Source organism: Ochotona princeps, chromosome 4 (assembly GCF_030435755.1).
Source record: "Ochotona princeps isolate mOchPri1 chromosome 4, mOchPri1.hap1, whole genome shotgun sequence".
Classification (NCBI taxonomy): Eukaryota; Metazoa; Chordata; class Mammalia; order Lagomorpha; family Ochotonidae; genus Ochotona; species Ochotona princeps.
The window spans coordinates 72,553,477-72,579,430 of NC_080835.1; the positions used below are offsets into that span (position 1 = coordinate 72,553,477).

The 25,954-nt window shown below is 39.0% G+C and overlaps 1 protein-coding gene across 7 annotated transcripts in view; it reads left to right on the plus strand.

Annotated features, from left to right (window-relative positions):
* The window catches only part of SIK3 (SIK family kinase 3), a 223,977-nt gene that overhangs the window by 97,989 nt on the left and 100,034 nt on the right, over nt 1-25,954 (plus strand). For all 7 annotated transcript variants that reach the window (XM_058663873.1, XM_058663872.1, XM_058663875.1 and 4 more), the window contains exon 2: nt 23,497-23,613. In XM_058663873.1, the coding sequence (XP_058519856.1) occupies nt 23,497-23,613 (117 nt within the window). The remainder of the gene's footprint in view (nt 1-23,496; nt 23,614-25,954) is intronic.

Below are 25,954 nucleotides of genomic sequence, written 5' to 3' on the forward strand. Positions count from 1 at the left end.
AAATATAGAATGAATGAGTCCTATTAGCTTGAGAAATACAGTACGAGAATTTTGTTGCAGGCTCTTTCACATGTAGAAGATTCTTCCAGAAGACATTTTCGAAGTTTTCCTATGAAGAAAAATTGCCAGTGAATGAAGAGACCCTTTTGTAGGTGCCTATTTGAAATTATGGTGACTGGTACTTGAGAATTCTACACACAAAGATCCAAGATTGGGAGAATATTTCAGGATAAAACCATCTAACTTTTGTAACCAAAGCCATTAATTCCTTCAATTATTAGAAGAAACCACAAATTGCATAATAGCCTTGATATTTTGTTGGTATGGAGAGAGGGATGATCTCAGAATACTTGCAAGCCTTAGTTAAGATGTGTGTGATATGAAATTGTAAATTTCAATGGTCTTAGACACATTTTTTTGAAAACATGCATATCCTAAGTTAGCAAATCCAAGTCAGTATACAAAGCAGCCTTTTTTGCCAGCTCTAAATGCATACTTTGCTGAGCTTTCTAATCTGGGCTCCAGAGTTTATACATAGCAAATTGTAACATCTGCCAAGTTCTGTTATGACCAAGAAAGGGGTGGAGCAAAGTAGGATGAAGAATCTGGAAATAGCAGACTGCCTATAGGGTAAATCACATTTTAAAATTTGCTTCCATGTGGATTTTCCCTTCTCATGGACCACTGTGATGTTCAGCAGGCTGAGCTGGAAAGGTCATATTGCATGAGATGAAGAACAATGCATGGTCTGTTCAGTAACTTGTTGGTAAGCCTCCTACCAGTGCCAACTATTAGCCGTTAGAGCTATTTCTCCCCTGGGATATAAAAACTTGGCTGTCATCTTTTGGGGAATGTGGTAATTTGTAGCCAATTCTTTTTAGCACGCAGGGAGCTATTACATTTACAGGGTCTTATTCTAGCAGTTTTCAGCTTTTTCTTGAATGCTACTGTGGATTAATTAAAAAAAAAAACCCTACAGTAAGAGTATCTATTTTGAAGAAATGTGTGTGGATATTAGATACACTTAATTTCACTTTACCAAGCACAACATGAATTTATCTGTTTTTACGCTGTAGTGACTTTGCCTTCTACTTATTATTATTATTATTATTTTTACAAAATAATGGGCAGTGGCTCCAGAACTGGCTTATTGGGGTTTTACCTTTGTGTTTTCTTTAAATTAAGGGCATTTTCTATTTTTTTTTGGAGGCAGGACTGTTGGTAGGATTGAATCACATTTAGCATGTGCATAGGGTCACTAATCTCAAAAGTGTTTAAAAGATAAGACAGATCTTGGATAAAAGTTATTGTCACTAATAAGTATAAATTTCTGTAAGTTTGCTTAAAGGGTTTATGTATTAATTCAGGATATTTCCAAAGCATTTCATTCTGAGTGACAATATTTTTGTACATACCTATTAAAAATACCAGTGCATTTCTCAGATTATTTCTCATTTATTTTTTAATAAAATGAAATACCTTGAACAGAATGATGAGGAGTGGGCATTGTGACACAGAGGGATAAACTGCCACCTCTGATGCTGGCATCCTGTATGAGTGCAGGTGCCAGTTGTAGTTGTTCCACCTCAGCTATAGTGCCCTGCTAATGTGCCTGGGAAAGCAGTGGAAAGATGGCCCGAGTGCTTAGGCACTGCCACCTTAGGGCATGACCTGGATGGAGTTCCAGGCTTCTGGGTTTGACTTGGCTCAACCCAGCCATTGCAGATAAACAGAGAGTGAACCAGTGGATGGGAGTGTGTGTGCTTGCGCTCTCTCTCACCAGTCCCTTCCTTTCCCTCTCTCTCTGCCTCCCTCCTGGCCCTTTCCCTATTTCTGTTTCTCCAGCTTTGTCTTTCAAATAAGTAATCTTTTTTTTTTTTAATTGAATGATGAGTAATTTATTTTTCAGTAATGCGGTAGATCAGATATGCAGAGGAATATCTTCTGATCAGAACATTTAGTGAAGCTAGGTAAGGAAAAAATATGTAAATATGTAACTGCCTAAAAAGTATATATGAAATTTTGCCCTTGTAAGACAAAGCCCAAAGCTTTGGGGTGTTGAATTGGAGACTGCTTCAGATAGGACTGGGACCCTGGAGTGACAAATTTTAGACCCCATGCAAATGCCTAGTGGCCAAGTATTCACCTTGCTTGTGCTAGGATCCCATATGGATGCCAGTTCAGATGCTCCACTTCCCATCCAGCTTCCTGCTGGTGGCCTAGGAAAGCAGTCGGCCCAATACCCTGGCACCCTGCATCCACATGGGAGACCTGGAAGAAGTTCCTGGCTCCTGGCTTTGGATCAGCTCAACTCTGGTCGCTGCAGCCATTTGGGAAGCTTTCAGCAGATGGAAGATCTTTCTCTGTTTCTCTCCTTGTCTCTGTATATATGCCTTCCCAATAAAAATAACCAAATAAGTCTTTAAAACAAATAACTTAGAGGGACAAATTTCTTAGCGGATGAGTAGAGGGAAAGTTCTCTAAGCTCAGAGTTTTGCCTGTTTGGCATCTTGGATCTGGATTGAGGTAGGGGGAAAGTGTCCCAAACAATTACTTAGAAAAATCTGTAAGCTGAAACTTATGTGAAGTATTCAGGTTTGCTTGTGATCTCCAGCAGCTGGGAGGAATGGATTCCTGTCTCTGTAGGAACATATTGTATAGACAGACAAGAAAGGACTTTTATAAATGAGATTACAAGAGATGTGAGCTTCTTCAAGAAAATAGGCTTCTAAGTCAGAGATGACAGATTGTATCTTTCAAATATGGCTACATATTGGCCTCTTCCAGAACACTGCTGTTGTACCATTAAGAAAGAGTCTCTGTCTCCTTCCATTGAACCTGGGCAGACCTCTGTGACTGCTTTGACCCAAAGAATGTGACAAAAATGATATGTGATTTATGAGGCTAAGCCATAAAAATACCACATATTTCTTCACAATTCTGTCGGGATAGCAGAAGCCCATGGAGAGAGAGCCCTACGGAAAGGAACTGGGTGACGCCACGGGGAGCCAACAGAAACTTGCTCAAGGGCTTAAACAAATCGCTAATTTCTGAGTAAAATAAATGATTCTTGTGTTCACTAAGTTTTGTGGTAGTTTTTGAAATTTTTGTTTTTAGTTGAAAGGCAGATTTACAAAGAAGAGAATTGAGAGGGAGGGAGAGGCGAGGCAAGGAGAGCTGATACTTGCAGACGGAGGATTAGCTTCTTGAGCCACCACACTGGCTCCTGCGGTAGTGCTTTTTTTGTTGTTGTTGTTAAGATTTATTTATTTTTATTGCAAAGTCAGATATACAGAGAGGAGGAGGAGAGACAGAGAAAAGTATCTTTCTGATGATTCACTCCCTAAGTGACTGCAACAGCCAGAGCTGCACCAGTCTGAAGCCAGGAACACGTAATCTCTGGGTCTCCCACGTGAGTGCAAGATCCCAAGGCTTTGGGCTGTCCTCAACTGCTTTTCCAGGACACAAGCAGGGACCTGTATGGGAAGCCAGTCTTCTGGGATTAGAACTGGCATCCATATGGGATCCCGGTGTGTTCAAGGCAAGCACTTTACTGCTAGGCCACTGCTGTTGGGCCACCTTGTGGTAGTTTTTACACAGTGTCAGATAAATAGAACAGCAGTAGCAACCATCAGTCTCATAAATAGTGCAGATTATTTCAAAGATTTATTTACTTTGAAAGATGATACCTTTCATTTGCTGGTGCATTCCCCAGATGACCAGAATGGACAGAGCTATGCCAGGCTGAAGATGGGAGCCAGGAGCTTTATCTTGGGTCTCATGAGTAGTAAGGGGCCCAAACACTTGTGGCATCTTTCATGGCTTTTCCCAGACCACCAGCATGTAACTGAACTGGAGCAGCTGGCTCCACTTCTGATCCAGAAGTGCCCATGAAAAATACTGATTTCACAGTGCCCATGAAGAATATTGGCATTGCAGCTGGTAGCTTTACCTGCTACTCCATGATGCCGGTCCCTGCAGATTTTTTTTTTTAAATCTTTTAAGGGTCGGACATTATGGTATAGCTGATTAAGCTGCCATCTGTAACACCAGTATGCCTTGTGGGTACTGATTTGATTCTCTGCTGCTCTACTTCTGATTTAGTTTTCTGCTGATGGTCTGGGAAAGCAGTGGCAGATAGCATAAGTCCTTGGGGTGCTGTGTCCACATGGGAGTCCCGGCCCAGCCCCAGCTGCTGCAGCCATTTGGGAAGTTGGTGGGCATCCATCACCTGCTGCTTTTCTGGGTGAGTTGTTGTAGGAAGCTGAATTGGAAATAGAAGAGTCAGGACTTGAACCAGACACACTGATATGGAGTGCTGGACTTGAAGTAGTGAGTTAACAACTGTGCCAAATACACACCCACAATGATTAAACAAATAGAAGAAGGAATTAAGACTATGATGAAGAGACTCAAAATTGATGAGGAAATAGCAAAAGAACTTAGTTCCAGTAGAACTTACATAAATTAAAATAATAATTGAAGAATACTGGGCAGATACTGACCAGAGTGAATTATTATAATGAACTGTATAGTAAGTAGATTTGGAGTGAACGAATAGAATTTGGTTCAGTGAAAGATGTAGATGGATCATGTGAGAGATTTAAGGATAGGAACTATGAGAAAGTACCACATATGCTTAATTTAGTGATTTTCATTCTTTTTGATGTAGGATCCCTTTACAGTCATAAAAATCAAGAACTCCAGTTGCATAAACTTCTTCACATTGTTTGTATATCATAGTTCAATAAAAGTTTACCTAAAAATAAAGGTGTAGGCACTGGTACAGTTAGGAAACCACTTGGGAAGTCCAAATCCCAAAACTGGTGTCTGGGTTTGAATCCTGGCTCTGTTTCTGCTTCTGGATTCCTTCAATGTGCATGTACTCTGTGAAACAGAAGACCATGTCTGAAGTATCCGGGGCTCTGTCATGCATTTTGGAGACCTGAATCAAGTTGTGTGCTTCCGCCTTCAGCTTGGCCCAGTCAGTCCGGCTGTTGTGAACATTTGGCTAGTGAACCAGCAGATGGAAGATCTCCGTTTTTCCCTGTGTATGTCTTTGTCTCTCTGCCTTTCAATAAAAAAAAAAGGCTTATTTTGAATCAAGGAAGAACCATAAAGAAAGTGAACAAATAAAAGTCACACTTGAGTAAAGATGTACTAACAATTTTTTATTCAAAATTTAAAATGACTCTTCAAATTAAAAAAATTAATTTTTAAGTGGAAATAGAAAAATCATGAAGTTTATTTCACAGTAGCAGACACACATGGTCCATGGATATGGGGAGAGATCCTCAGCTTTTTTTTTTTTTATTAATCAAGGAAGTTAAAAGTGAGAAAATATTTGATCCTCTCCTACCCTAAATTAAAATAACAACTATTGGGAGGAAATATGGGCCAATAAGAACAGTCCCACTGTTCGTTATAACCAGTTTGGAAAAAAATTTTTTACTTCATCAAGTGATATAAAAGTGACACTGCTGTTTTCAAGTCTCTAGTGTCTTATGTATGAATATTTGAAACACTAGTTACAATAAATAAAAATCTAAGCTGTTCAAGTGTCTGGCAATTGTAAAGGAATACATACAATTGTTGTATTCATAGAAGGTTGACTATCAGTGAATACCACCATGCACATCTTCACAGAGGACTACTGTAAATATTAAAGAAATCAAAATGTTGGAAGTATTGTATATAGTTTTAAAATGGGCAAATGTAAGAGATATGTTGTTTGGAGATACATATATGATAAAATTATTTAACATGCAAAGGGATAACTGTAGAGTGATGGTCTTCCTGGAATATTCACACTGTGGATTTGTATGTGACTTATTTCACAATAAATGTTTTCCTGTGTTTTGCTGGAAGGAGCCATGCAGTGAGTCTCTTTCTAAGGAAACAAATTTGGTGATGCAAATGCTAGGTCCTAACTAACCTTTTGGCGTGTGTTCAAAATATATTCAGCAAATGTATTTTGAATTGCCCTCCATTCCAGAGTTTCCTTTTGTCAATCTTGCTTAGTATGGAATATGCCTAGGAAGAAAAAGGAGTTAGGGAAATTCAGCCACAAGCTGAAGTTCCCTGATTGTAGCCTTAACATGAGAAATAGGCCTCTTATCCTGTTGTTCCATGGGCTTACTGTTAAGTCTAAGATGTTTGCAGGCTTTGCTTATTTTTGAACAACAGCAGAGACTCTCTTCTTGCCTCTACCCTAGCCTCAATCTGCTGTTAAAGACCTCCATGTCTTGACATCTCTTCATTTTTTGAAGGAATGTAAAACCCAGTGATTACACATGGATCTGACCTACTTTTGGAGGACACCCCAGAGAACAAAGAAACTTTGGGATACATGGGCCAAAACTCCCTGTATTCTTCTCTAAAGGGTCTTTTGTAGTTCATCCATCTTCCATATGTAAGAAGCTTCTTCATGGGTGAGCCACTTAGAGATGGACAGACTTGAACTTATTTGAAATCTTTTTATGTTTGCTGATCTGGAAGTGTTTGGCCATATCCCAAAACACTATGGCTATGGGAAAATAAAGAAAAAAATATCTGTGTGTGATGTTCTGAGGTTTATTTTATGTATTTGAAAAGCAGACAGAGAGAAACAGAGAAAGATTTTCTGTCCATTAGTCCCACTTCAGATGGCCATAGCAGCCACACTGGGCCAGGCCAAAGCCCAAAACGTCAGTAGCTCTCCACGTGGGTGGCAGGAACCCAGTAGTTTGCCCATCTACGATGTAACACCAGGGAGCACCTAGATGTGGGATGCTGACTGGTTTTTATTTTTAATTGTTTCACTTTATGTGTTTAATATTTTTAAAAAAGACTTATTTATTAGAAAGGGAAAGATAGAGAAAGAGATCTTCCATCTGCTGGTTCATGCCCCAAAGGGCCACAATGGTTTGCGTCGGGCCTGGTCAAAGCTAGGAGCCTGAAACTCCTTCGAGGTCTCTAATATGGGGCGAAGGTGGTGGCCCAAGCACTCGACTGTCTTCTGCTGCGTTCCCTGGCACATTAGCAGGGGATTGGATTAAAAGCAGAGGAGCCAAAACCTGAGCAAGTGCTCTAATCTGGGATGACAGTTTAACCTGCAGCGCCACAACTTGAGGACCCTGTTTAATGTTTAAACACCCCAGTCCTTTTTATAGAGAAGTAGTTGGGATAGGAATGTGTAGTCTTATACATATTAATGAGTGAATCTGTAGTTTGGGCTGGGCATCCTATTTAGTTATTGTGCCTGCCAATTAACTGTTAATCCAGTTGTATTTAATTCTATTCTTCTGTGTTGTTTTTTACCCAATTGTTCTTGATTATGCAAAATTAGCTTTTGGTATTCAGTTTATGCAGTATCTAACAAAATTTAAAATTCCTCCTATACAAAACTTGTTCTAATTCTGTTGATAAACAGTTGCTAAAACTCCACAATGAATTTGCATTCTTGGGTCCTGATCCTGTGTTCGGTTCTTGTTATGACTTTCCCAAGCCCATTATTTTGTGCAAGGAGTGCCAGCCTTCTTCGAGGAATAAAGATGATTGTCACTAGCTGGAGCATGAAGAAACGGAAGAGATAGTGTGGTATTGGGATAAGAAGAGGCCTAGACCTTGGTACAATAGATTCGAAAATTCAGGAAAAAAAAACCAACATTATACACTTATAATCGTTTGATTTTTGACAAGGATGCCAAGACAATTCAATAGAGAAAGAACTGTCTTTTTTCTTTCCTTTTTTTAAAAAAGATTTTATTTATTTATTTATTTATTTATTTATATTGGAAAGTCAGATTTAACAGAGAGAAGAAGAGAGAGAAAGATCTTCCATCTGCTGGTTCATTCCCCAAGTGGCCGCAATGGCCTAAGCTGAGCTGATCCAAAGGAGGCAGGAGCTTATTCTGGGTCTACCACACGGATGCAGGATGCCAAAGCTTTGGGCCATCGTCTGGTACTTTTCTAGGCCACAAGCAGGAATCTGGAAGAGAAGTAGAGCAGCCAGGATACCAACCTGTGCCGCTATGGGATCCCAGCCTGTGCAAGGCAAGGACTATAGCCTCTAGGTTACCACGCTGGGCCCAGAACTGTCTTTTTAAGACGCGATGCAGGAAAAAGTTGTTATCCACATACAAAAATGTGACAGGTGGCTGGGACTCAGGTGCTTGAGCCATCACATGCTGCCTCCCAGGCTATGCGTTAGCAAGAAGCTGGAGTCAGGAGGTAAACCAAGACACTCCAGTCCATGAACTCTAGTCTGATCCTGAGTAGCATGTTAACTGTTGTGCCAAGCACTTTTTATTTTTGTAATTGCATTATATTTACAGAAAAGTTGCAGATACAATAGATTTCACAGATCCTCACATGTAGTTTTCCTTGTTATTGCTGTGTTATTAATATACTAATTTAAAATAATTTTCATAATTAATAGAGTAGTATTGATGCTATTAACTAAAATTCGTATTTCTAAGCTTTGTTTCCCCTAATTTACTTTTTTTTGTTTCAAGATCTTATCCAGGATATAATTTTATATTTAGTCATCATGTTTCCATAGGCTTTTCTTGGCCATGGCAGTTTCTTAGGCTTTCCATGTTTTTAATGATAGTTTTGAGAAGTGGTAATGCTTTTTTTTTTTTTAAAGATTTATTCATTTTATTACAGCCAGATATATACAGAGGAGAGACAGAGAGGAAGATCTTCCGTCCGTGAGCCGCAACGGGCCGATGCGTGCCGATCCGAAGCCGGGAACCTGGAACCTCTTCCGGGTCTCCCACGCGGGTGCAGGGTCCCAATGCATTGGGCCGTCCTCAACTGCTTTCCCAGGCCACAAGCAGGGAGCTGGATGGGAAGTGGAGCTGCCGGGGTTAGAACCGGCGCCCATATGGGATCCTGGGGCTTTCAAGGCGAGGACTTTAGCCGCTAGGCCACGACGCCGGGCCCATGGTAATGCATTTTTGTAGAATGTTTGTCAGTTGCAACTTGTCTGATGTCTGTCATGATTGGGCTGATGTCATAGAATAACACCACAGAGGTAAAGAGCCATTCTTATCACATCAAACCAAGGGCATATACTGTCAACATGCTTTTATTACTGTAGATTTCACCTTGATTACTTGGTTGAGGTAGTGTTTGTCAGGTTTCTCTACCAAAAAGTTACTCTTTTCTCCTCTCCTGTACTATCCTGGAAGGAATTCATTAGACACATGTACTTTCAACAGTTTCTTTTTTCCCCCTGAAGTTGACAGAAGTTAACTTTGTCTTATAAACTAACAAACTTGACATGTTCACTTTTTTTTTTTTTGAGTGCTTACCTATGTTTACACAGAAAAGGTGTGTCTGAATACTGCCAAGTAGGGCAAATTTTTTTTCTCAGAAAAGAGTTCAGTTCCATTCACATATCATGAACTCCTACTTGAAACTTCTAGAATCTGAGCCATAAATTATGGAAGATATTTCTTTCATCTAGAATTTCTAGGAGGTGAGTTATCTGCATCATAGAAACCATAAGGGCTCTGTTTTCTGTTCCTGTGTAACAGCTTAACACAAACTAAACAGCTCTTTAAAAAATGTATTTATTTCATCACAGTTTCTTTGTGCCATGAGTCTTGGAATGGCATAGCCAAGTTCCTTGTACTCAAAATGTTGGGTAGACTGTATTTTCATCTGGAGCTTCAAATGGGAAGGAATTCACTTCCAAGATCATTCCAGGTAGAGGTAGAGTTCATTTTCATATGGCTTTATGGTTGACGACTCCAGCTTTTGCTCTAGCTCCCCTCTGGTGTTAGAAGGGCTGCTTGCAGGTATTTGAGGCCATCCAAAGTTCCTTTTCTTGAGAGCTCTCTGAATGAGCTGCTTAGTTCACCCAGCCCTCCATCTCTGCTTGGAGGGGAAGGAGACTGTCCTACAAAGTTATGTGTCATTACGTGTGTGTGGGAATCATTGTAAGCAAGTCACCTTATGGTCTGTATGCCACACATAATGTTACTTCTGTCGAGAATATTTAATTCCGAGAAGGATTTATCCATTGAGTCTATCTTGATGAAAATTAAAGACTAGAATTCAAATATCAGTTTAACCCAATAGCACTGGTTGTTTTGAAAAGAAGAAACATTATAGTAATTGTCATTAGGTTAAATGAAGATGGGTAGAGATGTTCAACAGAGTCTACCAGCAGAGGACAAAGAAAACATTAGGAGGATAATATGGGATTTTATGATATATTTTCCCTGTGTTGAAATTTTGCTGAAGTTGATGCTATTATTCATTCCTTTATTAGCCACTTATGTGTGTTTACATTTGAGAAGTCATTACCATAAAGCCTAGTCCTGAAAAGCAGAAAAGTGTAGTGTGATTAAAAGCTTAGGTTCCAGAGCCGTACGACCCATGCTCAAATTCTGGGGCAAGCTCTGATGCTTTGAACATCATAACACTAGCCAAATTACATAATTGGTTGTGACTCAGAAAACATAAAATATATGAATAATATTCATAATAATAATATCTATTGATAACATATGGATTAGAAATGAGTGCTTATTTTTTTTCAAGTGTGGTAATGGTGTGATAGGTTATATTTTCAAAAACAGCACAGCTTTTAGGCTACATTTTGAAATAGTTAAGTGATTATATGTTAATCATTGTTGAAGCTAATGTTTCTCTTTTTATATATATTTAAAATTTTTTATTACAAAAGGTTTAAAAAGCAAACATTGTACTGGCACAAGTAAGACTTCAATATATTTTGGCCATTCTTACTATGTTTGTGTTTGACCTGTTGAAATTAACTGATCTAATGATAATTACATATATGTATTTTAAGACCCAGCGCAGTAACCTAGTGGCAAAGTCCTTGTCTTGCATGCACCAGGATCCCATATGTGTGTCAGTTCTAATCTCGGCTGTGCCACTTCCTGTCCATCTCCTTGTTTGTGACCTGGGAAAGCAGTTGAGGATGGCCCGGGGCTTTGGGACTTTGCACCTGTGTGGGTGAAGTGGAAGAAGTTCTTGGCTCCTGGATTCTGGCTTTGGATCAGCTTAGTTCTGGCCATTGCAGCCACCTGGGGAGTGAATTGGTAAACAGAGGGTCTTTCTCTCTGTGAATCTCCTTTCCAATAAAATAAATAAATCTTTAAAGATATATTTTATAAAGATATTAAATGAAAATGGACACTTCAGCTTTCGTGTTTCTCATTTACTTCTAGTGATGGAAATAGTCAAATTGGGATAATATGTTTTTTGAGTTTGTTTTCTGTTTTAGTATCCTAGTTAAGTTGTATTTATGGTTAAGAAGTTTGATTTTATTGTAATCTGCATCACATTCCATTTAATTCCGCCTCCTACTATTTGTTCTGTTAGTGGATTAGAAATTAATATTGATGTAATTTGCTATGTAGTGATCTTAGCACCGACTTTACCAATGGTGAACCATATTAATGGCAAATGCTAAGGCTTTCTTAGATAAGCAATGATATTTTGCTTTACATCAATGTGTTTATTGTTTAAGCAAGAAAATAACACTTATTTACTGAGGTTCTCTTAGAAGTGATGGATATATCGTTTTGTTTGTTATTCTATGGTTGGTCAGGTATTAGATAGAACTGTAAAACCTAAGTGGCTCGAATTGCTCAGGATCGAGTTATTTAACCAACAGTTCTGATTCATTTCCAGTGAATGAACCTGGAATTTAAAATCAGTAACTAAATACTTTTTTTAAAAAGCTAAAACAAGAATCTGCCAGGGTTCTCTTCAGCATCTGGCATGGTGAGAACCCTGTTTGGTTGCTCTGCTTTGAAGTAATATACAGGCATACTTTATTTATTAGGTCAAAACAGTGAGGACCAGAGAGATAAAAAGTGGCTTGTTGAAGGTCACAAACATTTCTCAGACAGAAATTCTGGGGTCCCAGCTCCTACTGCACTGCTCTTTTTGCTTTCCCAATGATTCCAACATATTTGCTAGAGCCCTAAGTTTTGAAATTTTGCCCCTCTGTGAACCTATCCTGCCTTCCTCCCCCCCCAGAGAACCTATCCTGCCTTCCTCCCCCCCAACCCCCCCGCCACGTCTTAGAGTTTATACGCGATTTTGTTCAGGAATGAAAAAATCTTGGTTTATGATAGCTTTTGATTCCTTCTTACTCTGAACTCCTTATTACATGTTCATTTTGCACTCAAACTCTATCTATGTATCTATTTATCCATCTATCTATTTGGCAAAGTTATACAGAGGGGGAGGCAGAGAAAAAGAGAGAGAAGGAAAGAGCGAATCTTTCATCTGTTGCTTCTCTCCCCAGACAGTCACAATGCAGGCACTGTGTCTGGGTCTCTCACATGGGGACGTGGGTGCAGGGACTCAGACATGCTGGCCACCTTGCATTGCTTTCCCTGGTGCTTCAGCAGCGGGCCTCACACTGACACTCTCCTGGGCGAGTATCATGGTGATGCAGGCAGCAGCTTACCTCAGTGCACCTTCCTGCCTCAGTGCACCTTCCTGCCACAGTGCTGGCCTTGTGCTTTGAGAATGTTTGAGGAGTTTCTTCTTTGTTTCAAAGCATGCTAACTGCATCTCTAATGAAATCTGACCCAGAGTCAGATTTCATTAGAGTGAACTGTTTTTATTAGTATTATTACCAATTAATATTTTATTTTACTTCCTTCCAACTCGCTACATCCTCACTTCATTTTCTCATCTCATAACTTGCTCTTTGTGATTTTTCAGGATGACATAACTCAGTGGTCAGTTGCTTTTTTTTTAAAATTTTTCATTTTTTGGATAGATTTTACAGAGAAAGAGAGACAGAAAAGGCCTTTCCAGTCCACTGGTTCACTCTCCAAATGGCCGCAACAGCCAGAACTGAGCTGATCCAAAGCTGGGAGCTAGGAGCTTTTTTCATATCTCCTGCATATGTGCTGGGTCTCAAGGACTTGGGCCAACTTCCGCTCCTTTTCCAGGTCATAAACAGCTGGATCACACATGGAACACTGGACACTAACTCGTGCTAATGTGGAATGCTGGGGCCAACAGTGTTATGGGATTAGTCTGCTACATCAACACATTGACTCTGGTTTGTTATTTATTTAAAAGAAAATAAAATAAAAAACATAGACATGGGCCATGGCTTTATTAACTAAAATGGTTTTTGATGTTTTCAGATTGAGTTTCTTTGGCAGTGAATTAACAGTCCTATCACTTTGCTTCCAAACAGTATTATCATGAGAAGAAACTGAGACCCCATAGATAGTGTAATATGTGTAATAGGTTGCTGTTTGCCTAAATTGTGTTTGTAATGGAGATTTAGAAACAGACAAGCATAGGGTGGGTGTTACGCCATAACAGTGAAGCCCCTGCTTGGGCTACCCATGTTCCATCTGAAGTGCCGGAGTTTGAGCCTGCTTTGTTTCTTATCCACTCTGAGGGGTAGCATGTGATGATCTATGGACTTTGTCTCTCACCCATGTGGGCAGCCTGAATGGAGTTTCTGGCTCCTGGCTTCCCCCTGGCCTGGCCCCCTCTGGTCTGGAAGTTTCTCTCTCTCTCTCCTTTTACATAAAGAAATAAAGCTATAAAAACAAAAAAAAAATCTGAACCTTTTACTGTCATTAATTACATTTAATATTTTAGTGAATTGACCTTATTATAATAGTTTAAAAATCGTTGGAACTATAGTAGTAGCAGCTTTTTGAGATTCTCCATTGTCAATTTAGGACTGTCATACAAAGGCATTATTTAGGATATGTGTAATCTTGCTGAAGAAATCCACAGTCATCTTCAGTCAATATACTTCATGTAGATACTTTATTTTTTTTAGAAAGATTATTTATTTTTATTACAAAGTCAGATATACAGAGAGGAGGAAAGACAGAGAGGAAGATGTTCTGTCCATTGATTCACTCCCCAAGTGACTGCAACGCCTGGTGCTGTGCCAATCCGGAGCCAGGAGCCAGGAGCCGGGAACTTCCTCCAGGTCTCCCACGCAGGTGCAGGGTCCCAAGGCTTTGGGCTGTCCTCGACTGCTTTCCTGGGCCACAAGCAGGGAGCTGGGTGGGAAGTAGAACTGCTGGGATTAGAACCGGCACCCAAATGGGATCCTGGTGTGCTCAAGGCGAGGACTTTAGCCACTAGGCCACGGAGCCGGGCCCGGCACTTTCAAATGTGTAATGTGGTTATGTCTAATTCATGTAATAATGGTAATTTATCAATTTTTTCTATAGTAATGTTGCCTTTTCAACAATGCCCCTGCTTCTTTTAACACAAATATCAGGAATTTGAGAGTTAACTTATAGAATTAAATTAGTCTCCACTGAAATACAAACATGCATCAGCTTCATGAAATAAAATGTATTTGAGTTGAAAATGTGATGATTACTACATGTAAGAAGGTCACTGAAGCCAGAGTAACGCAAAAATGCATCACATAAAATTTCCCATTTTAGTGGAATTCCAGAGGAGAAACAGGCAGTTCTGGTGGTGTGCAGCTGTAGTTAAGAAAGCTCTTCTGAAGCTAGCTGGTGTGTTGTTCCTGATGGGCACTAGAAGGCTGAGTTGTGCAAAGATCAGCCTTGTCACAGTAATTCAGATGAAAAACACAGTTTGACAAAGGTGCTTGTGTTGACAGGCAGCTAAGCTCCCATTCCTGGCATCTGGGGAGGCATGACAAGTAAACCTTGAGAAACAAGGAGGTTAAGATGCTATCTGAAAATGGAGATTACTTCTTGTTTTTGTTTATCTTTTTGTCCAGTAGTTGGGAGATGCTGACAAAAGAGAAACCAAGGCTAGTTTTTCAATTTATACGATTCCTCGGTTCACTCAACCTCCTGCTATGGCATGTGTATTGTTAGCCCCTCCCTAGGAGTGTGTTCATATAAGTAAAAGTAATTTAAAATGGGAACTGTTATCTGTGCCTTAAAAGTTGTTGAGTGTTCTAAGTGCTGGTATAAGTAAATGTGCTTAACTGTACACAAGCTCCTTCCTAAAGACTGTCCTTGGGAAGAGCACAGTCTTTCTGTGAGTCTGTGTTTTTGACTTGAGTTGACACCCCAGGAAAGGATAGCATGTACCTTCATTAAGAGCATTCATCTTGAAATTCATTCAGCTTTCTTCACGTCAGGCCCCATTGTCAAGTTCTCTCGCTACGTATCTGATCTTTTTTCTCTGTAACTACATCCTTGATAGCTTAACTTCTCATGATAACTTTTAAATTGTTCTGTGGACTAATGGCTTCTACTTATTTTTCTTTTGTTTGAAAATATTTCTGTAGCAATTATTAGTTTGTTATTTAACACTTTCTGCAATATTTTCCCCTGACATTAGAATTAAGCCATCAATGTCAATCTAACATAAATAACTGAAATGGAAAATTGAATAGTGTTTTTTTGCAATATTTTAGAAATACAGCTTTTGTTGATTTCTACCTTTCTTTTGCTCTTTCTTCTTAAAAAAAAAATGCACATATTTTTAACCTGGGTCATTTAAGCTGTAAATCTTCAGAATGAGGCTTGGTTTGCTTGGTTTAATATTCTGTAAACCATATATAATGTTTTTGGCACTTTGTTCATGTTAACAGCAATGATAATCTTGCTTTGCTTGAGCTGTCTGCCTGTGCTATTAGAGGCAGCCCTGGGACTTCTGTTTTCTGAGAGGGTAAATGTTAACTAGGTGGGAATTATTGGAACTGAGAGGCCATTTCCTTTCTGTCTGTAAAACTTCCCTTTTGTGCCTTGAATTTCAAGTAATTACCAGAAAATTTCCTTTGTTTCAGATACCATTTATTAATTATGTGTAATATGCTGTGTTCCAACTTAGAAATATTTGCAAAACTAATGTATTTTTCATACTGTTTTTTCTTTAGTAGGATCTTCACTCTTTATTCCATAGACATTGTAGCTGCTTGTACTAGTTCATGTTGATCATTCAGAGCAGCCCAGAGAAGTAAAGAAAAATCGCAGCTGCCCACCTATAAAATGCCGGGTACTTTGTTGTCTAAAATAGTTTTAGATTTACTTATTTGAAACGTAGACGGGCAAAACAAGAGGGAGAGAGAGAAGAGATCGAGATCTTCCATCTGTTGATTCACTCCCCAGATGGCCACAACAGCCAAGATTGTTCCAGAACCAGGAGCTTCCTCTGGGTCATCCACAAGTGTGGCAGGAGCCTAAGTACTTGATCTTCTATTGATTTTCCCAGACCATTAGTAAGGAGATAATTGGGAAGTGGAGCAGTCAGAACATGAACTAGACCAACATGGTATACTGGTGTTGCATGCAATAGCTTTTTATCTGTTACACCACAGTGCCGGACCTGATGGTCATATTTTAAAATTTAAAAAGAAACATGTGAAATTAATTCAAATGACATTTTATTTAGCTTAGTATATCCAAACTGCATCATTTTCTCAGTAATCAATATAAAATAAATCAGCGAAATAGTTTACGTTCTTTTTAAAGAACTGTGTCTTCTAAATCTAGTGTTTGTTTCACATTTATGGTACGTTAGTATAGAATTAGCCTGCATCATACAAGTATGTTCCACTTCAAATTGTTGACACAAAGTGTTGAGGAAGTTTCATCCAGCCCAGGCCACCTAATCTCTGTAGAAGTGAACTTCGGGATGGAGTCTTGAGTATTACCTTGGTGGAACCCTGGAGATCTGCTGGCTCACAATCCTCATTTACAAACCAGGGACAGAAAGTCCATCATTTCTGCCCCCCATTGCAGGCTTCTCAGCTGTTTCCTCCCTTGGATTTCATTTCTTGAAATTAAAGATTCTTATGCATGAATCTTTTAGATGTACCTTGAAGCTTTTATTGGATTCTTTTTTTTTTAAAGATTTATTTGTTTTTATTACAAAGTCAGATATACAGAGAGGAGAGACAGAGAGGAAGATCTTCTGTCCAATGATTCACTCCCCAAGTGAGCCGCAACGGCCGGTGCTGTGCTGATCCGAAGCCGAAAACCAGGAACCTCTTCCAGGTCTCCCATGCGGGTGCAGTATCCCAATGCATTGGGCCGTCCTTGACTGCTTTCCCAGGCCACAAGCAGGGAGCTGGATGGGAAGTGGAGCTGCCGGGATTAGAACCAGCGCCCATATGGGATCCCGGCGCGTTCAAGGCAAGGACCTTAGCCGCTAGGCCACGCCGCTGGGCCCCTTTTATTGGATTCTAAAAGACAAAATGTTGGGTACTTCTAACTTGAATTCGGATCTAGATAGTCCCTAAATACATGAGGCTGGACTAGCAGGTTCAACTGGCAGCCACTGTCCTGATACATGTTACTCTGTTAAATTGGGGCTTTAATTCCATGTTGGGTCCACGCTAAGCTATTCAGTGGATGTTACTGGGAAAGTGGGCATGCAAGAGGGTGTAAGTGAAGCAGCCTCCAAACATATTAACCAACATTAAGCTTCCAAACACCAGAACCTTGATAGAAGTTCTGTAGTGTGAAGTGGATAGTCTTTAAGGACTTTCTGTTCATGCTCTTGTCCTAGTGCTGGTGCCTGACTCTCAGACTGTATTTTTGTGTGCAATCAAAAAGAAAGTCATAAGATTGCCTTCTTTTGTGCATTTCCCAAAGGATCTGTCATTTCAGGGAATTGGTCACTAGCAAATGTTTCATATTGAGTGTTACATAGGGGAGGAGGAGAGTTGGCCACATTTCAAGTGCTCAGTATTAACTGAAATGGAAACTATAAAATACTTCCAGAGCTGAGGTGAATATCTAAAGTAGATAAGGTTTGTAATAAAGTTTAAGTATTTTGCAACAGAAATTTAATATAAGAACATAAGTTTGCTGAAAAATGCACATTGGCAAAATGTTTCTCTCTCTGAATTTTAGGACATTGCAATGAGAAATAAAACTTATTTCTCCTAAAAGTATATTTAAAAAGTAAACTTTCACCCAAACTATCCGATGTTTTCTCTTTCTTTCTTAAAACCATTTATCTGTTTACTGTATTCAATGAAATTACTAAACATGTATATGCATACTAGTGTAAAAGAATGCTGTTTCTATTTCGGTGGGAGTTTTAGCACTTGTGGTCTTTGTTTTCTTTCTAAATTGTGTGTATGTATGTATAAAACTGTAGATTTGTCAAAGCATATCCTTGAGTCCCCACTCTGAGGATTTGTTTTTAATGGGAAGTGGTGAGGAAGAAGGGTAATTTGTTTTGATCTCAGTGCTGAACTTTTCCTGATTTGTTAGATTTTATTCTATCACCTTATCTTGCCCATGAATGTGCTCTTAGAATATGTCAATGAATTATTGCCTGTTGTGAAGAAAAATTACTATTTTTTTCCATTTCATTCCCTATAAGCCTTACTATGCTTGCAAAAAAAAAAAATGATGTATGAATTAAAGGAACTACAGTTTTTAGAAGTGAAAACTAAAGGGGAAAATGGCTCTTTTCCCGTTCTAGAATGAATAGTGAAGAACTGTGGCTTTCATTTTGGCTTAATCTGAATTAATTTTTTTACCATATGATAATTTAAAAAGAATTTATCAGATGGAAGTGTCTTCTGTAGGGACATTCTTAAGAACTTTCTTAGCTTATTTTCAACATATTTGATACAATGTCATGCTTGGTTAATATTAGAGTGTCAGTTAAAAAAAGTCATGGTCTTTGTAAGATAAACTAATTCTAAGTAGAAGCAAACCTAGAAAATACATCATCTCTTGATAATGTGTTGGAATTGCTTGCTTGTTAAAATTTTCACGTGTAAGTACAATTTTGTGATTCATGAATTCTCAGGCCCAATCTGAAACATACTTGGAGAGCTTCTCTTCTGTCTGTCTCCCAGGTTACCTGTGCTATGAACAGATGTAACTTTTCAAGAAACCAGTGCTTACTTTAGTCTAAAACCTTGATCATGTAGCCTCAATAGTCTGTCACTGTGAGTCAGGCTCTGTAATCTCTTCAGTGTTCTCAAAGCAATTGTTTGTGCCAGTCACCTGCTCTGTAATTTAGTAGTTTCTCTGTTCCACTGGTATTCTGTCTGTTTTCAGAAAACTTCCACTGTCCAGTTTGCAGCGCATCCATAGGAACTTCTATTCTTTGTTCAGTGGCATATTAGGCAATGGTGCTACTGCCTGGGGTAGGGATGGGCAGGGAAGAGGCAGGCTGCTCTCTGTCTGGCACAGCTCATAGGTCTACTGTGGGTTCCATTCTGTGGCTCAATGTGACTTTTTTCAATGGAATGCATTTCTTTTTCCATAAAGCTCTGTTCCTGCCATGTTCTTCCCACATCAGCTGGCAGCAGCCAGTTGGTTCTGAAATCTGCCCACAAATTGTTGGCTATTTTGTTTCTTGGCCCCCCAACTTGCCCCTGGAATATGAATTGATGTGTTTCAGAGCCTGGATTATATTGCTTCATGAAGCAAATCTGGTTCTTGCTAAGGCATGCTTAAACTTGATTCCAGAAAAAACAGAATAGCAGGAGTACCTGTAATTAATGTACGCAGTAGTTCTCCCCACCACTACCCACCAATCCACAGGGGATGTGTCCCAAGAATCCCGGTGGATGCCTGGAACTAGATAGCACCAACTCTGTGCACACTGGATTTTCCTGCACATCATACTTTTGAAAAAATTTGAAATATGAAGCATTGCAGAAGAGAATACTGTACTGCCTGTTCACCATATCCCAAGTGTTGTTCTAAGCAGGCTACATGCATTAGCTTAGTTGATTCCCAGTGATCCTTTATACGAGGTTCTGTTTTTGCCTGCCTTTTGTAAATAAAGAGCCACAGAAAAATTCAGTAACTGGTTCAAAGTTACACACTAAGCGATAGTTGGAAGATTTTGAGTCCAAGCAACTTCACTCCAGAGTCCTTGCTTTGGCAGTGTGTTTTTCTTTACTTTTGCTTTTTTTTTTTCTTTTTCTTTGCTTTGCTTTCTTTCTTATTTTATTTTATTTTGTTTTATTTTATTTTTTATTGGAAAGTTCGATGTACAGAGAGGAGGAAAGAAGAGAGAAAGAAAGATCTTCCATCGATGATTTACTCCCTAGGTGACCGCGGTAGCCGGAGCTGTGCTGATCCGAAGCCAGGAGCCCGTATCCTCTTCCAGGTCTTCCATGGGGGTACAGGGTCCCAAGGCTTTGGCCTGTCCTCCACTGCATTCCCAGGCCACAAACAGGGAGCTGAATGGGAAGCAGGGCTGCCAGGATTAGAACTGGTGCCCATATGGGATCCTGACACATTCAAGGCGAGGACTTTAGCCACTAGGCCACCGTGCTGGGCCCTGGTGGTGTTTTTTTAGTTGCTTTACAAAACTGCTCCTCTGAGTGTCTTGTGGTATCTGGAGAATCACTGACGGATAGATAGAAAATAGATTTTTATTTGTGAAGGAGAGAAAGAGAAGCGATTGATTGATTGATTGGTTGAGGGGAATAAACGGCAAGTATTCCACCTACCTACAGCTTCATTCCCCAAGTACTTGCAAAGGCTGAAATTGCACCAGGCCAGGAGCTTAGAACTCTGTCTAGGTCTCCCATGTTGTTGCAGGGACCCCTACCATTTGAGCCGTCACCTGCTGCCTCCTAGAGTGTATAGAAGCAGGAAGCTCGTAGAATCAGGATCACAGGACCTGAAACCAGGGCCTGTAATATGGAATGTGGGCATCTGTATCACTAGGCTAAATGCCTCTCTTGATGTTAATCTTTTCCAATTCTGTATCCGCTTTGTATGAATAAGTTAATGCGTAATGCAATTGTCCCTGAAAAGATAAGAATATAGTTTGGTATGTGGGACCACATTCTGTTTATGTGAAATCAGATATACTTAGTGTAAAATAAATAGTATACCTTTGTATCTTTATTAAATTTAATATATTTATTAGTTACATGGTATATACTATGAGATCTTAGTAACCAACTTGGTTCTCATAGATGGTTGGTTTAACTTTTCTCTTTACTGTTGTTCAATGTTGATTGCTTTAGAGTACATGTGAAAGTGCATCCAGTGGGAATCAGGGATTCTCCCAATTAAAGCATGGACATATTCTTCTCTTAGGGGTAAAAAGATGCAAAAAAAATTAATTGGTCAGTTGTATGAAGGCTGCTTCCCTATACCCTGAACGGTATATAAACCATCAATTAGTAGGGCATGGGTGAGGGGAAGGGATGTTGGGCACAATCCTTAGCTTTTGCTGTCCATCCCCTTGTGCCCCTTCCTCCCCTGCCCCCCCTCTGCCTTCAGTATTAGACTGGGCTTTCCAAACTTTCCACCAGCATGACATAGTTCCTTTGTTCTAAACAAATGAAGCTTCTTGAGACAGGAGATGAGCATTATCAGTCATAGCCCATTTCTAGCACACCTGTTTGAAAGTTCTACTTTGGGCATGTGTCTCCAAGTGTTCTAAGCTTGTTGCGGGTATGAAGGCATTCTGTACACTGCATACATTTCTATGTAAGATGTTAATAATAGTAAGTAAGATTCATGTATCCTTCTGTAAAGAAACATCGTGCACCACAACTGTTTTGTATTGTTTTGAGAGCTGTCCCTAGAGAAGAAGAGCAGATGTGTGACCAGTAGCCAGAGTTGAAGTCCTACATGTGATCTGGCACAGTAATGAGGGGAAATGGAATTGTTAGTGGTCAGTGGTCATGTGGTTCAAGACTTAGAGAAAAATAGGCAGTTGATTTGTTAGCGATTTCACTGGTACCCCCTCACTAAATTCTCAATCCTCTTTTCTGTTCTGCCTATTCTCAATTTTTTTTTTTTTTTTTAGTTGTTGAATTGTGTTTTCTTTGCAAGGCCTTTTCTTATGTCTGTGTCTTCTCTTCTGGGAGAAGGTTGGCCTTCAGCCTCTGTACTTTGATGGATTATACTTCTGGAACTGTGTTGTTATCTGTTCTACGCATCTCTTTTCCCTACTGGATTGTAAACTCTTTGAAATTAAGACTGTGCCTGATTAATCTTTGTTGTTCTGGATATACCTACATCATTTCATCTCTTTCTGTCATTAGGCAGGGCCTACTCTTTGTCTCATCTCTTTCTGTTGTTAGGCAGGGCGAAATACTTTTTGAATGGAGTGGAATTTGTTTTCTTGTGCCTTTCATTACCCCTCATCTTAACATCTGAAAGAACTCAAAGTACTTTAAAATTTATTTATGTTTTTTCATTTTAAAAAAAAAAATTTTTTGAGAGGCTAAGAGACAGAGATCTTTGAGCCTTGACTGGTCCTTCCCCAAAAATGCCCATGATAGCCAGGGGCAGGCCAGGCCAAGCCAAAGCCAGGAACCTGTAATCCAGATTTCCCATGTAGGTGACAGGAGCCCAAGTGCTGAGCTATCATCTGTTGCCTCCAGTGGAGGGGCTGGGACTGACGAGTAGTCCTCCATGAGATGTGGACATCCCACATGGTAACATAACTGTGACATCAAATGCTTGCCCCTTAATAAAGTTAATGGATAGTAAATATTCATACATTTGAATCATCTACCTTGTGTGATTCAGTGCAGTCTTTCTCTAAATAAACATCTTAAGCATTAAAATTTCTCCGCAGTTTTTCTTTTTCCTCAGTAAGTTTTCTTTTCTTCTATGAGTAGAGTCTTAGAACTTCAGCAATCAAAGATGACAAAAGTTTCCTTCATCTAACCAATGTCAGTTGTATACTGATTAAAAAGATGAAACTGAGATTTAGAGATACTTTGAGATAAAACAAATGTTTTATAAACATTTCACTGAGAATGGTGAGGCAGTTTAGATTTCGTAGACGAACTGCTTTCTTTCTTGTGTTTTAAAATACATGTGCTGCTGGGTATTTTCATGTGGGTAAAATGGAAGGCTATGTTTTATGCTTTAGCAGTGTACGTTTGTTAACATCACTATTAAGCATTTCACTGCAAAACTAGGCTACCTGGATTTTAATGTTGGATCTGTCACATGTGTCCCTCTATTTTTATGTATAAAACAAGGTTGGTATAGTAATAAGGCGGGTGTTGCGAAGTTCAAATGAGTTAGTGCCCACAAAGCATTATTATTATACTTGCCGCATAATAAGCATGTACTATATAGTAGCTACCACGGCTGCTGTTTCACCAATTGTTTACTGAGCTTTACAAGCACCTCATGAACTGTGGGAGACCTCAATGAAAGTTCAGGTAGAGCCTTACTAAAAATCATGTGCTTAGAGTATAAGGTTCATGTTTATAAAAGTTCCTGTACTCATTCTCTGCATTGGAGCATGATTTGACCCAGACTGCAACCACATCTAGGGAATAATGAAGTGTTTTGTCATGCAGGGTTTTACTATATAAGCAATTTAAGAAATGGCAAAAAGAAAAGAAATGGCGGAAGACCCATTAGCTATGGAAGTCTTTTCCTCTAAGATGGGTAACTTGCTTTGAGTCCATTTTTTATCCATTTAAGAGAGTAAATTTGTTTTCTTCACTGATGTTTTATAAATAAAATGCTGGCAGCTTGTGTCTTGTAGAATATGCTTTGAAGCGATTTTAATTTTCCTTCTTAAATTTCTATTAGTAATGCATTAGAGTAAATTTTCTTCCTCTTTTGTCAGGTTGCTATCAAGATCATAGATAAAACCCAACTGGATGAAGAAAACTTGAAGAAGATTTTTCGGGAAGTTCAAATTATGAAGATGCTTTGCCACCCCCATATCATCAGGCTATACCAGGTAGGGTTACTAGCTGTGTGATAAATGGCTAAAAGGAACTCAGAATGGTCTGTTGTGTCTCTGGCTGCCGTGGAAGAAAATGAGAATGGATGAACAATGCAACTTTTTTGTGTGTTTGTTTGTGTGTTTATATTTTGGTCCACATTTCTTCCTCACCCTTCTATATTCATGCTTAGTACCTGGTAGTGTTTTCATGTTTTTCCTGGCTGTTTCCTAGTGAGGTCTGCCATACCGTGGTAGAGCTTAAATTTGATGCTTCTGGTAGCAAGAATTTCACAGAAAAATTATTCAGAAGATGGTGAAATTTATTTAGGTCAGATTCCTTAATCAGGATTGAAACCCAAAGAACAAGAGACTATTGAGAGACAAAAAGCTCAAGATGAATATAATGTTATTTACATTATATATGTATTTATGTTAATTTCTGTAATCACATTATGAACTATAATCGCATTGAATATTTTATGTATAACTTCTTCCATTAGTTAAAACCTCTTTTTTAGTCTCGTAGAGTCCTTGACTTTTCCAAGGTAGCATTTAATTATTTTGATCATCAACAGATGAATTCTACACTATGTAGAGATTTCGATTTTAATTTTCTTACCATCTCTAGAAACATGTATATTTCATGTCGTTACAAAATGATTCCCTAGTTTACTACAGAAGCAATAAATGTAAGGACTGAAATTTGAAGCCAGGCAGCAGGGATGGGGACCATGCTTTAGCAAGCTGGTAGGAGAAATCTTTTGGGAGAGGTAGGGCTGTGTGCCTCTCAAATTGCAGTGCATTGGCAGCAGTGAGTTCTGCTCCTGTCCAGGACCCACCCTGCTCACTGCTTTCTGCTAGAACAGCCATATCCTCCTTCTAAAGGAAGTGGCCACCCACTCTGTGCATTTACTGTTACTAGTTTGGAATAAATTGTTACTGGTTCAAACATGGGACCATGTGTAGGAGTAGAGAAAGCATACTCAAGGTACAGTGGACAAGCTCTCATAGCCTTTTACTTTTACAGCTGGAGGGAAAACATGTTGGGGTTTTAGAATGTGTGGTTAAAGCTATAGCTTTAGAATTCTTTTCTGGCATCAGCTGATCACATTAATGAAGTGAATTAAGTCAGCAAGAGCTGTGAAATTTCTCAAACTGAAAGTTGAAAATACCTACCACAAGAACAAGTTTCTGAAGGCTTGCTGGTGTTGCCTGAAGGCCTGCATCTGTCCCTTGGCTTCTTTCCTATCCTGGTAGATTGCATGAACTTGATTTCCTCTTTTATAGTAAGTCATGTGTGGAGGGGCTGAGGTTTACTAATCTGAAGGGATAAATTTATAGGTATGAACGTTACAACTGAATTCCACAAATTTACCTTTCTTACTCAGGGCTTTGTTAATCTACAAAAATCTTTGTCTTTCTAGTCCTGGCTTTTTTTACACTTTAATTTTGCTTTCTCGCAACTAGTATTATAAATGAGAGATTCTAAACTGCCCAGAGTGACTGGCTGGTAAATTGTATGGTATGAGGGTAGTTTTCAGGTCAGTCTGCTCAAATATATAATATGAGCAAATACAGATAACTGTATAGAAAAGAGCACTTTTGGAACTCCTGAAAAGTTTTAATAATATCTTTGGAGTACAAAGGAGAATAACAATATGACATCTTTTTTCTTTTCTAAACACTTGCATATATGATTTTGTTTTGTTGTTTTGGTCAGATAAGGCAATATATGAAGGGAGCTTGAGACCAATGTGAGTAACAAACAGTGAACTAGTGTCATCAGTATAGAGAGTGTTCTTAAGAGAAAAAAGGAACAGAAAAGCGAAACTACTGTATTGAAAACTTAATGTGCACTCAAATAGTGAAATACTATGAAGCTACTGGAAAGTAGAGCTGTATTTTAGTATTGCAATGTAATTTTGCACATAATGCTACTCTGTGGTATTAATGCATGATAAATGTATAAAGGAAAGTAACGGGAGGCTGGCATCATGAGTGTTAACATATATTTAATTTGAATTAATGTAAACACTGTTGAAATAATAGTATGTTGGATATTGGGGGCAAATAAAATTTATCATAAAGATTATTTTTTTATTTGAGGGAAATTTTGCTATGTGGCTGCTGGAATATTTGAAATGGTATATTCAGCTCACGTATTTTTTTGGACATCCCTGCTCTAGAAAAATATATAATAGGTTGTTGACAGTTTTCCTCTGGTGAGTGAAATGGAGAAAGCTGGAGGAAAAGCTTTTCCCTTTTGTTTTTATACTAGGTATTTGAAGTAATCATAATGTATATGCCTTTATATTATTTATTTGGAAAGTAGAGAGTGAGAAAAGGTTAGAGACAG